The sequence below is a fragment of the Eleutherodactylus coqui genome, chromosome 5 (assembly GCF_035609145.1).
Source record: "Eleutherodactylus coqui strain aEleCoq1 chromosome 5, aEleCoq1.hap1, whole genome shotgun sequence".
NCBI lineage: Eukaryota > Metazoa > Chordata > Amphibia > Anura > Eleutherodactylidae > Eleutherodactylus > Eleutherodactylus coqui.
The window spans coordinates 112,985,456-112,999,044 of record NC_089841.1 but is presented as its reverse complement, the minus strand read 5'-3'; the positions used below and the strand labels follow the sequence as shown (position 1 = coordinate 112,999,044).

General features: G+C 42.6%; 1 protein-coding gene across 1 annotated transcript in view; it reads right to left on the bottom strand.

Moving 5' to 3' along the window:
* PPIP5K2 (diphosphoinositol pentakisphosphate kinase 2) overlaps positions 1-13,589 on the bottom strand; it is a 97,195-nt gene that overhangs the window by 65,758 nt on the left and 17,848 nt on the right. The window contains exons 2-5 of the mRNA XM_066603034.1: positions 11,295-11,672; positions 9,357-9,552; positions 4,264-4,354; positions 3,054-3,139 (exon numbers count right to left, since the gene is read on the bottom strand). Coding sequence (XP_066459131.1) covers positions 3,054-3,139; positions 4,264-4,354; positions 9,357-9,552; positions 11,295-11,453 — 532 coding nt within the window. The 5' untranslated portion in view covers positions 11,454-11,672. The remainder of the gene's footprint in view (positions 1-3,053; positions 3,140-4,263; positions 4,355-9,356; positions 9,553-11,294; positions 11,673-13,589) is intronic.

The following is a 13,589-nucleotide window of genomic DNA, read 5'->3' as shown; positions in this document are numbered from 1 at the left end:
CTAGGGGGCTCTCTCTTTCTGCCATTATACAATGGTGCCATCTGATGGCTATATCCAGTACTGCAGTATGTGACATGCCAGAGAGGCCCCCGACAACAGAGCGGCCAGTAATATACATAAGAATACCCTGCCGGACATCTTCCGACATCGGAGCTGTACAGCCTTCAATCAGAATGTCTTCACACATCAGACAGTGGATTGGAAAGGGTTGACAGTGTTCAGAGATATGCTTAATAGGTGTCACATGAACCAAAAGACCTATAGTCTAGAGATCATCGACTTCTATGGAAGTGTTTTGGGCATGCTCTATAACATGTGTAGAGGTCCTTGTGCAGGCATGAAGAGGATGTGAGCTTTGGCCATCATCTATTGTGAATAGTGGATCCATCCAGCATGGGTGTCACTCTTCAAACGGCCCAAAAAAAAAAAGTCTTCAAAAAAAGTTTTTTTTCTCTTTAATCTGGCTGCTCATGCCTCAAAACAATAAAACAGACTAGACTCACCCATCTCAGGACCCCACACTTCCAGCGCCGCCTTTTTATTATCCTCGCTAGCACGGTTTCCAAGCTGCAGTCAGCCTGTTGATAGGATGTTCCAGTTTGCTGCTTTCAATCACAGGCATAAACAGTCGATCACTGAGGTCTGCAATTGGCTGTAACTGCCTGTGACGTTCCACTTACAGGATTACTGCAGCTTGCAAAGAGCATTGTAGAGGAGCATGGAGAGGTGGAAGGAGGAGAAAACAGCAGATTCTGCTCATTTTTAAACACACAACTGCATTAGGAAGAATACTGAAGAAGCGCTGAGCAGTGTAGATGTGATTTCAGTAGCTGTAACAGTAAATAACTTACAAGCTTCCACAGCACATCTAAGAGTCTTTGCATGGAGAGCCAAGGTAGACAAAAGCTAGTGTTCTAATGCAACCTAAAGTAGGTAGAAAACCAAGGATGCTAGTGATATAGAAACAATATGAAGTTTTATTATTGAACAATAGGTAACACGTTTTGAGACCAAGTGCCTCTTCGCTAGACAGTTGGATATGGAATAGATTCTGATAAATTTAGTCAGACTATTCTAATCCAAAGAAAGGTAAAAGGGTACAATCGGTGGCCAGAAAAAAACATTTGTGACTGTCAACATCAGGTCTATGCCTGATGAAGAGGCATTCTGCTTCGAAACACGTTACTTGCTGGTCACCAATAAAAGTTCGTATTGTTCCTATACTACTAGCATTTTTGTTATGCTACCTAGTTTAAGTTATGCTAGAGCTCTAGCTTTTGTCTATCTTGGCTCTCCATGAATATTGATGCTACATAGCCTTTGGCTAGTCAGCAATACTATGCCAGCAGCACCTATTTTCATAATTTGTGTCTTGGACTATTGTGTACCGTATTTGCACTTCCGCATCTTACATTGCAGACTACAGCAATCTTATCCACCCATCTTCTACACTGTGTTCTAACCACCAGATGCTTTTCAATTACCCTTCCTATTAACTTTCAGTTATCAGTTACTAAAAAAAAAGGCATTACTTGACAAGAGGCAGTGGACAGCAAATCAGAATGAAGTAAGACCCCTAAGTAGCCTGCACTTTAGCAGAATTTTTAGCACAAAAATACCATTTTAGGTCAATAAAGCGATTGGCACTTTTCTAGTTATCACATTGGCCATCACATAAGTTCTTGTAAAAATAGGTGACCATTTAGGCCCAATTCTTACATTTTAGAAGATTATAACCCTTCCTACTGTACTTGAGATAGGATACATCTACAATCCGTACACCTTGACATATGTGCTTAAACTACTTTACTTTGCAATAAGATTAGATTTATTAGTAAATAAAGGAGCTTAAAACCTTAAAATATCAGTCTTTTAAATATTTAGCCTGCACTCCTGGGAAACTGAAAAAAAATGTGACCCCCACCAATCTTATCCTAACATCTGCATTTTGACTTCCTTAAACTTTTGCACTGCCAAAAGGATGTTAAATACCAAAGTTCACCAAGTTCCAAAGTACAGACAGAGCCTGAAAATAAATGATGGAAACATTTACTAATCTCTCAGGTACCCTCAAAATACGAGTTAGTGGACCACCCATCAGCTTGTTACAATTGCGATCTCCTGGGAATCTGCTCTGTAGTGCTCTATGTATGGGCTTACTACTTCTTGCATAAGGATATCCTGATGTCCAACAACTTTAATGTCAATTAAGTTACCCCACCAGTCACCGACCCTCCAATCCTGGACAAACAAAGATGGCTGAACCACTTCTCTGACTACCGGATGTACATTGTGCATTAGTATGCATAAGTAGTCTAAGATACGACATGCTGCTCTGACTGGTCAGTTCTGCTCACATGGACAACACTGGCCAATAAAGAAGGTGGAGTCTCTTAGATCGGGAAGGGTATCATCTCTCCTTAAGGAGAGCACCCAGGAGGCGAGTCTCTTAGATTAATGATGCAAACTAATGCATAGTGTGCATCAGGTAGTCAGGGAAGCACTTCAGCCATCTTTGCTCAGGACCAGAGGGTCGCTTTGAATTTGGATTTGAAAGGGTCATCCCACAGCATTAATAAGAGCTTTGAAGGAGCTGATTCAGGCATGGTCAAATAAAAAATTCAGTGGGATAAGCGGCTACAAGTCTGTGACAGTATCCTTTTACGATACATTAACCCTCTGCTCATTTGCTGCAGATATTGGTGCAGGTTTGCAGCAGATTTCACCTTTTCAAATAAATTAAAACTGAAGGGGTGAAATTTGCTGCAAAGCTGCACAAAAATATGCAGCAAATCAGTAACGTGTGAACACACCCTTGAAGCATAGCCTGGGCATCACTGAAAAACAGAAATTTTTCTATGCAATAGTGAGATTGACCCCTTGGCACAAATAAACCGCATGAAAGGTAAGCCACATTTCACTCTGCCCTGGAATAGGCATGGAAAATTACACTTTCCTTAAAAAGTAAAAATTCACTGGTTAGAGAAACCCGGGAGAGCATTAGTCCAGGAGCAGTGGACAGACGGGTAGAAAGACAGTACATTGTTACATACCATCTGGCTTGTTGGGATCACGATTAAGAACAGCATATCGAGGAAGCAAAATCCCCTCGTCTTTAAGGATCCTGTAAACTTCCCTCCTGTGAGCAAAATACAAACATGTAAAGCCAAATTACATAAAATTTAGTGAACCATCTCGCACACTTGGAGAAGTGTGCAGCAAATCTACGAAAGAGTAGACAGAGAAATCCCTTCCCGGCTTCCTTGGCGTTGCTGGAGAATCCCCATCATCAGTTCTAATGTCTGAGCTTTTAAAGTATTAATCACACTATAAAAGAAGTGAATGGGTCATGCAATTTATATTATGGACCTATATTATAGTCATATTATGAAAAACTCTTAAAAATGGATTCTCAGAGTGTGTAATAAATGTCTGTCATAAGCCATCTTGGTGTGGTTCACAGGCGCTGATCTCACAGGCTGCAGCGACAGACATTCTTGTATTTGTTTCAAGAGAAGCTACTCAGCATGATCTCAGACACCACTAACAAAATACTTTGATCCGAATTGCTCCATAATGGCTTTTTCCTCAACTCCTTGAGGACATTGCTATTTTTTGTTTTCTCCCCCGATACTTGCAAAAATTAAAGCTTTATTTTTCTGCTGATATCAGTATTGCAGTATATTGTATTTCTGTAGGCTGTATATTAAGACGTGCTACAGGCATATCTCAATAGGCAGAAATACATAGCGGCCCTGGGGACCTTCAGAAGGCTCCAGGTTGCCTTGACGCCCAAACGGCACCCAGCAATCTCATTGTAGGGGCGGGGGTCGTCCAAGAGACAGCAGGAGCACCCCTCCCTCGATTGGGGCATTTAAGTTCCACTATCAGAATTGACAGCAGCATCTGAAGGGGTTTACAATGGTGACCAGAATTTTCTCTGATCTTGACTGGCTGTTACACCCACTGTGTATGGAGCAGGCTCCGTTCATGTATAGTGGATGTTGCCAAGGGGTTGAAACGTCCAGTAAAAAATGTCTAAGCGGCGGCAAAAAGGATTTAAAGGCGCATTCCCATCTCAGATTCATGGCATTTTCAAATCAAGATACTAATAGTAGCCTATGGCTCTGTAGTCACTTACTTAGATCAATGATTCAATCACACAGAGAAAGTTTCATTCGATTCCAACAACTCCTTCTCTGGAAAAGATTTATTCTGACAATGAGTGTAGCGAAAGATACAAAAAGTTACAAAAACGCTCACCTGTCTTGTATATGATACTGCAAATTTAAGTCATTGATAACAAATGGATTCCTGAGCTTTGCATAAGCGACCGCTTTATCCAGTGGAAATCCTTAATAAGGGTAAAAAAAAGGAGGATAAATATCCATTACATTATTATTCACATACCAAACACTTGTGAATCCGAGCTTACAAAGAAACAAACACAGAGCTAAAGTACGTGGATACTATGAAGAAAATGTTGTATTAGGGCATATGGACATACAGTAATAGAGGACCCTTTATGATGAGTCAGAATGGAAAACCACTCTGTTCAAACAGTTCTCCTTCTTGCAGATTCGAGCCATCCTTGAAAAACAAGAATGCACATTCATCTGCGGGAGAAATGCCCGACATGCCATGGCTTCTCCTGTTTGCTGGTGGTGCCAGGATGGGACTCGGGGAGTAGGACCAGGGGCTATCAGCTGATTACCTCAGAAAGGGTTACCGCTAGTGGGACACCCCTTTATATACACTAATTAAACATTACAGCCAACATCATGCTGATCAACTCATGCCATTTGCCATTCAATAACCTTCGAAAGGGATGAGCTACAAATTCCCCAAGCCTACGAGATATCAATAGGCTTAGGAAACAAATCAATATCAGAGTCAGATAAAAGATACACGAGTACTTGAAAGCTGCTCAGAAGAATAAAGTACAAGCTGAAGGAAATAAGTGCTGACGTTCACCCTCTGTGTTCCTGAATGCCATGAAGAAGAGAAATCAGAACAGAAGAGTAAAGACTACAAAGTCTATGCTGCCGGTCAATCAGATTGAAATACATTGACCGTCTCCAAGGCTAATGTGGAGAGGTCAAGGACTCAGTGGAATATACAGTTTGCTGGTACTTGTGGTAGATTTGTCCCAAGCCGCACCAGTTTTCTGGAATGCGCTACCCCAAACAATCAGGCTACTTTTGAATGCCCACAGTTTTAAGCATGCCCTAAACACACATCTTTTTAGGGAAGCCTACCATATTCCCCATCATCTACCCTGCTTCTACACTCTCCCTTGAGATATATATATATATATATATATATATATACATACACATATATCTCCTATGTGTATACTTCTTTATAGTTTGTAAGCTCTTGCGAACAGGGCCCTCAGAATCTGATATCACTATGATGAGCGGCATCCAGCTCTGTGATTATACACGTGTTTGGCGAATAACCATCTCTTCCCACCCCTCTATAAATAATGCACAGTCACATCTGCCAGGACTGGAGTGTTTACTGTGCCGGGGAGAGGCGGATAAACAGCTCATCTGGCAGCCACTTATCTGCTGATGAACAGAGGATCATGCCTGCTAAGATCCAACATGAACATTTTTTAATAATTCCACCTTCTCCAGCAGCTTCTTATCAAATAAAGCTGAAGAGATAAAGAAGGTAATAGAAATCTATTTTCAGTTTTACCAGCCATATATTAAAGTGAACCTACATTCTATAAGAACAGTAAACTTCTATTAACCCCTTAAGGACCAGGGTATTTTGGTCCTAAAAGGCCAGAAACGTTTTAGAAATTTTACCCATGTAGTAGCTTTACTGCCCTAATTTTTTTTTCTTCAGCTACCAAAATTATTTTGGCTGTGTTTTTTTTCCCGTGACATATAGGGCGATTTTTTAAAATATTGTTTTTCACTTTTTTAGTTTTATTAGGGGTTAACAGGTTTTTTTTAAACTTATAGTCATTTTAAAATTTGTACATTACGCTAAAATAAAGATCAGGAATGGGCTCCTCAATTTGTTTCGTATGTTTTGATACACAATTTTTATAGTATCTGATTACATATGGGGATGGTTTAGGCTGGCGTCGCGTCATTTTCTTTTTTATGCATATTTTTATTTTAATTCTGTAATTTTTTTAACATCTATGTCTCTCATGTCATATAAGACCTCTGGGGGTCATTTACATTGTCTTATTTTTCCAGAAGAGCCCCCAATTACAAGAGAAAAAAAATCCCCTAGTAGTGACCAAAGTCACTGGCAGAGCTGATCAGGGTCTGATAGGACTGTACAGCCCTGCTATGACAGGGGGCATCCGGCAGCCACGTGATCGTCGGGTCAAATAGTGGTAGTAGCCCTTACGCCATCTCCCTTCATTACATAGCGCTCATTGAGCTCCATGCAGCCTGCAAGAGAGAAGGCGGAAGTGGTTAAAAACTGCTTCTCCTCCAGGTTCTTGGGTGCGACTAATAGCCGGCGACCTGACCTGCTCCTGCTGCACTGCAGGAGCAGGAGCTTTAATCCTGCAGTTAGACACTCCCCAAGACTGACACCCTGGATGGCTATGATGTATGTACATTGTGATGTCGTATTGAGGCAATAGGCCTGGATAGTTGGGATAAGAGATCCTGATTAGCTAGTCTTTATGTTTATGGCATGCTCACTGTGATGTCTTATTACAACAGTGTGAAGACTGTGATGTGTTTTATGCGAATACTGAAGTACCAGTTTTTACTAAAAATTAGCTTTGAACAGCCTTTGTGCTGTGCTGCCATCCATTTGGTGGAGTAAAGATGGCGACTCCATGAGTTCAATATCCCCAAACTTATCTGAACAGACATGGGTCTAAAAATTAGCCGTGTGAATAAGCCCTAGACGAAAACAAAGTTGCACAGCCCACGCTATACCAAATGAATCTATTCCCATGAATCCATCTTCTTTCTTTCAAAATAACGGATGCCATGATGGTCGCCCAACAGACGCCATTAAAAATTAATGGGGTCCACTGAGCACCTGTAGTATCATTCGTTCGAGACAACTGGTACCATTTTGCGGCTCTCTTTATAAATGGAGACCCCAACACAGATGTGAACACAGCCTACTACATCCATTATAAAATCGCATGAAACTGAGACACTAATGTTCCCACTCGTCCCTACATGCATAGTATGCTGGTCGATGTCAGCATGACTGAAAAAAGTAAAGAAACACAGGGGGAATTCTACATTGACTGGAGGAATCTCTATAAGAATTAGTCTTAAAAAGGCGTTTTCCAGGACTGCACAATTGATGACCTGCCCTCCAGTGAATGGGAAATGCGCCTATACCACCATTCTAGGCCACTGCACAGTGTATGGAGCTGTGTACTTCCGGCTCTGTACCCTTACACAGCTGCCCACATGGGAGCCTAGATTGGCAGATCCCACCGATCAGCTATTAATGACTAGAGATGAGCGAACGTACTCGGTAAGGCCGATTTCGCAATCGAGCACCGCGATTTTCGAGTACTTCACTACTCGGGTGAAAAGATTCGGGGGTCGCCGGGGGGCGGGGCGTGGTGTGGTGGAGCGGGGGGTAGCAGCGCGGAACAGGTGGGAGCTCTCTCTCTCTCTCTCCCCCCTGCAACCCTCCGCCCCACAGCGCCCCCGAGTACTTTTCACCCGAGTAGTGAAGTACTCGAAAATCACGGTGCTCGATTGCGAAATCGGCCTTACCGAGTACGTTCGCTCATCTCTATTAAAGGGTTTGTCTCGCAGCGAAAGCGAATTATTTTTTTTTAAATGGACCCCTGCATTATGGTGAAAAAGAAAGCATTTGTTAGTTTTTAAAAAGCACATTGCAGTTATCTGCATCAGCGTTCTGCAGCTTCTTCATTTCTTCTTTTAAAGATGGCGCCGCTGGTCTTCTCCCACGGTGCACCGCGGGTCTTCCCATGGTGCACCGTGGAGTTTCTTCTTCTGTCTTCCGCGTTCCACTGCCGATACAGCCACCTCATTGGCTAATCGGCACACGTGACGGAGGCGGAGCTTCGATGACGACGCGCAGACCAGCTCTCCGGCGTGCGCGGCTCCATTCACCAGGCAGAAGACCGCACAGCGCAAGCGCGTCTAAAAAAGCAAGAAGCCAGCGAAATTAGACAGAGCCATGGAGACGGGGACGCCAGCAACGGAGCAGGTAAGTGAATAACTTCTGTATGGCTCATATTTAATGCACGATGTATATTACAAAGTGCATTAATATGGCCATATAGAAGTGTATAACCCCACTTGCTGCCGCGAGACAACCCCTTTAATGACCTGTCCTGAAAATATGACATAAATTGCCCACTCCCAAAAAACTCCTTTAGCGTCCATTCACACGTGGTGGATTTTGGATTGGATCCACATCAAAATCCACAGCATATTTTTCCCTGTGGATCTTGAAGCAGAAACACATTAAAGTCTGCAGATTTTGACATTGATTCCCTGCTGATTTCACCCCCCAAGTGTAGTAGAGATCAGTGGCAAAATAAATCCGCAGCAAATCAGCCATGTGTGAATGCACCCCTAAAAGGGGTTGCCCAAAAACCATTTCATAAGTGGAAGTCTGACCGCTGGAAACCCCAGCATTCAGGAAAAAGGGGGACCTGAGCATCTCCCAACTGAGAAGTGGTTCAGCAAATGAACTAACAATTCATTCTTTTTAATGGGACTGCAGAAGATAAGCCAAGTGCTTCAACTCAGCCGCCACTGAAATGGAGTGGCAGTGCCCAAGGTCAACTGCAGATTCATTTTATTCAGGGACCGTTGGGACCCTCATTCTCATGATCAGTGGGCATCCCAGCAGTATGACCCCCACCGATCAGATGTCCATCCTCTATTCCGTGGATAGGGGATACATTTTTTTTGTAGGACCCCTTTAATTCCCTCTGCTTTTGGGAGATTTGTTTTTCCATCAATGGAACCAACTCCCAGCATGAGACAGAAGGAAAAAATATTTCCCCTGTGCTGGGAGTGGTTTACAGCTTCGATATAAAACAGACTCAAACAATGAGAATAAAGCGTTACCAAAATCACATTGTACAATATGCTTCTCCCTGTATTTTTATGTATTCATGTAATAACAATGTCTGAACCTGCGAAGCAGATAATAGTGGTGATAAATCTCAATAGAAACGTCAGAAGAAATGTGACTGTTGCATAAATGGAGGTTATAGCTTGGAGAATGTTATGATGACCAGACGTTGGCGCTGACTCACTGCGTGGGCAGCAAGTCTGACGTGGGGTCTGACAAGAGTGGTGAGCAACGACAGACATGATTAATAAGCAGATTGCAGCTTTTGGTCTGACCTGATATTTTACCTTTGGAGTGAAAGGAAATGAGGCAATCACACAGAGGCCAGTTCTCCACAGATTCATTCTGTATCACGTCTTCTTCAAAAATAACCACCGTGATGTACTTGAATAAAGACAGGCGCTCCAAAATTTCTTTCATCGGTTTGGACTTGGACTTTTTGGCCATGGCGCAGATCCCCACCACAATTTGCCTTTCAGGTGGCTGTGACACAAAACAAACAAGTATCCGTTAATTACATGCTCAGAAAACTGAACAACGGGAGGCAGCAGGTTTGGAGGATTTGCAATCTTCATATATAATGCTTTTTAACATTTTTCCATTTACTGCGTTCACCATGTAGCTTACATGGCAGGATAACTTTTTCTGCAGGCCGGTATGACTACATCCATACCAAAATTATAACATTTTTTAGCTTTTTCCACAATAAAAACCTTATTTTTGGAAAAAAAATTTGAATTGCTGTAAAGACCCACAGCCTTTTTATTTCACTATCAATGGAACTGTTTGAGGGCTTTTTTTATTGCATTACAAGCAGCAATTTTTATTGGTATAATGTTTGGGTACATATGGCTTTTTTTGATCACTCCTCATTTGCCATGTCAGATAAAAAGTGTGTTTTTAATTGCACGTGTTGTGACATATGTGACGATACTAGAGATGAGCGAATATACTCATTTCGAGTAATTGCTCGATCCAGCACCGCGATTTTCGAGTACTTCCGTACTCGGGTGAAAAGATTCGGGGGGCGCCGGGGGGAGTCGGGGCGGGGGGTAGCAGCGGGGAACAGGGGGAAGCCCTCTCTCTCTCCCTCTCCCCCCCACTCCCCGCTGCAACCCCCCCACTCACCCACGGCGCCCCCCGAATCTTTTCGCCCGAGTACGGAAGTACTCGAAAATCGCGGCACTCGGGCGAAAAAGGGGCGTGGCCGAGTAGGTTCGCTCATCTCTAGACGATACCAAACATGTGGCTTTAATTCTTTTCTATTTTTTTTTAAACGTAAAAAAAAAAAACCTATTTCTTTAAGTGGGTTTATTTTAATGTTTGTATGTCCCTGCATGGGACCTGAACCTGTAATCTCAAGAGCACTTCGATAATACACTTCAATATGTCTGTACTGCAGTGTACTATTACTATTTCTGTTTTTAGCAGGCAGTGGTAAGACCTGAATGCCATAGCCACCGATTGGCCCCATGTGATTCTGCTGTAAAGCACATTTGTCATGCTGTTAGCTGCAGCTTGGGTAAGATTGCCATCACCATAATCATGTACAAAAAAAAAAAAAATTAAATAAAAGATCTACATTTACTAAATAAAAAGGTCTCACCATCTGGTTTTAATTAGTGGAAAAAAACATCGTATAGGTGATACATTCCCTTTAAGGGCTCAAACTAGGGGTTAAAAAGTGTTTTAGCACTATTGTACTACCCTGTGTCTTAAACATACTTTAAAACTACATTGGAACAATATCACCAGAATTACAAGGGTTATGTAGAGAAATTCAATGGATAAAATGGGTTTAAAATAAAAATTAAAATATATTCCCTATTAGGGAATTTGGAGTTAACTAAAGGGGGTTCTGCATTTACTCCTCTCATCTATTAGCCAGAGCAGATATCACTCTGGGGGACTCGGTATGTCGGCACGTGACACGGACAGCCCACTGATTTTAATGGAAACTGTTCTTCTTCCCCAGGGGTGGTGCTGCAGGAAAACCAAGGACTTGCTACTGTGTACCAGGGATTACAGAAGATCCCTATGGGCACCGGCATTGGGACAACCTGCGATTAGGTTTTCGTACAGAACACAAAAGCTCGGCGGAAGAACCATGCAATGAAAGGGCCTTCCTGAATATCGGCACGCTGGGTACAAGTACGGTACAGCACAACCGAGGCTAAAGAAAACTCGGACTATAGAAGAAATGGGGGGAAAAAAATGATACGTACAGAATCATATTCTTCATCATCGTCGTCATCATCATCGGTCTCAATGTTTTCATACAGATTGTCCACATGTTCAGCTTTGCCTTGATCCAAAGCTTCATCAGATTCCTCACAACCAACGAAGAACCTGGGGATGTCGCCCTCCGTAGCGCTAACAGACATAGTGGCAACTTTCTGTGCGGACCTGCATGTGCTTGAGTGGAGAGGCGACTGACGTTGCAATTTGTCTAGTGCTGCTTAACAATGGGAGGATAATTCAGCCCTTTAATCCAGCAGACCGTGCGCTCTCCATCCCTTCCGTGGCTGAATGTTATCACGTCTTCTCATACAATCATCACAGGCGGCTCGCTTCCTTTTTAGGCCACTGACCGCATCCCATTCCTGTAGAAAAATCAATGATGAGCAGAGATGATCTAGTGGATCTCATAGTAGATCTCTGGTCTACTGCTGATAATTAACCCCTTAGGCTGCTCTAACACAGGCAGCTGTAAAAACGCCACACTTTACAGCATTTTCAAACGCGTTCAACAGCGTTTAATGCAACCCATCGTTGCAATGGGTGATGAGGTGTATTAAAAATTGCTGAAACGCACTAAAATAGAGCAGACAGCGTCCGAAAAAAAAAAAAACATAAAAATAAAATACATTTATTTCTGCTGTTACACTAGCAGTTTTCCATTGCGTATAGTATGTGAGTAAAAAAAAAAAAAAAAAAACAGAAAAAACGCGGCATGTTATTTTTTTACCGCATACTACGCGCAATAAGAGTCCTATTGCTCTCTATGAGTGTGTACAAGGTCGCTAAGCCACGGAGCGGGAAATTAAAAAAAAAATTAAAATTAAAATGAGAACCATGCAGCCTGAGCATGAAAGTGTACATGAGATACACTGTCATGCAGTCAAAAATTGCTGCCATACGCAGGTCTACACCGCGATAAAACGCTGCGCTCTATACACAGCATTTTAACACATGCTTGTAACGTAGCATATAAGGCTGAAGACAGACCTATGTCCATCCAGATCTGCCTATTACCAATGTTGATCCAGGGGGAAGGCAAAAAAAATCCCAATGAGGTAGAAGACAATTTTCTGCATTTAAGGGGAAAAAAAAAATCCGCCCCGACTCCAATCTGGCAATCAGAATAATCCTTGGATCACCAACTCTTCTGAAGTCATTAATGATGGAGACATATAATATTGTATCGCTCAAGAAAGGCGTGTGAGCTTGCCCTAAGAGAAAGAAAATAATCTTGCAGATATGATACCCTTTACTAAAAGGTTTAATGGATAACAGAAAAAGAAAACACAACGTTAGCAGTGAATGTTTTGGGTCTACTTTGGTCTCTTCATCAGACTATGCACTAAGGCCAGGCTCACATGGCCGCATGTTTACCGCATATTGCGCGGGCTCTGTATGCCCATGTGATAAGCTGTAACTCACAGGCAATTATATTGCCTTACACAGTTCCAATCACATTAGCGTGTCGGAATTGCGTATTACTTGAGCGCAAGAAAGAAAAAAAAAAAAGAAGAACACAGCACGCTCTATTTTGACATATATATACACATGAGATAGAGTCCATTGTTCTCCATGGGCACATATATACACACACCCATGCACAATTATGTTGGACATGGGCGGCGAGTATATGCGCCATTGCGGGCAAAATAAATAAATAAATAAACACCCCCCCCCCCCCAAAAATAGGTGTACTGTGCATGACAGCGTGTGCAAGTACGCGGTCATGGGCAATACAATTTTGCTGCCATACACAGCGGTACGCGAGGTCACGGTCAGCTCCACCGCTGTAAAAACGCTGTAAAACACTGCGGGACCCCCACAGCGTTTTACACTTATGTCCATGAGAGCCATATAAATAAACACGAAAGAGTAAAGACATGGTATGATTAATCCACCATAAATCCTTCTGTGGTATCGAGACTTGTGTTCAGAGTATCAAACATTCTTATAAACTTGTATTCCCCGGCCCTTCTGTCTCATGTGCGTGTGATATGGGGGCAGGCACAGGTAGTGCCATACGCGGTCTTTGCTGGCAGAGTGTACGGTTATAAAATGGGTAAAATGCTGCGGCCATGTGCAGGAGCCCTATCTCCGTCTTTCTTTTATGGCAATGAGATTTCATCCTTGCTTTACATTTTTGTAAAGGATCCCAATAGGACTTCTAGTGCACAGAATCAGGTGCACATAAGGGGCGGACCCACTGTCTTCTGCACCATCCGTTTCATGTATGAAGTGCAAAAATGTGTCTCGGCCTGACTGCGTGTCTCCACACCCAA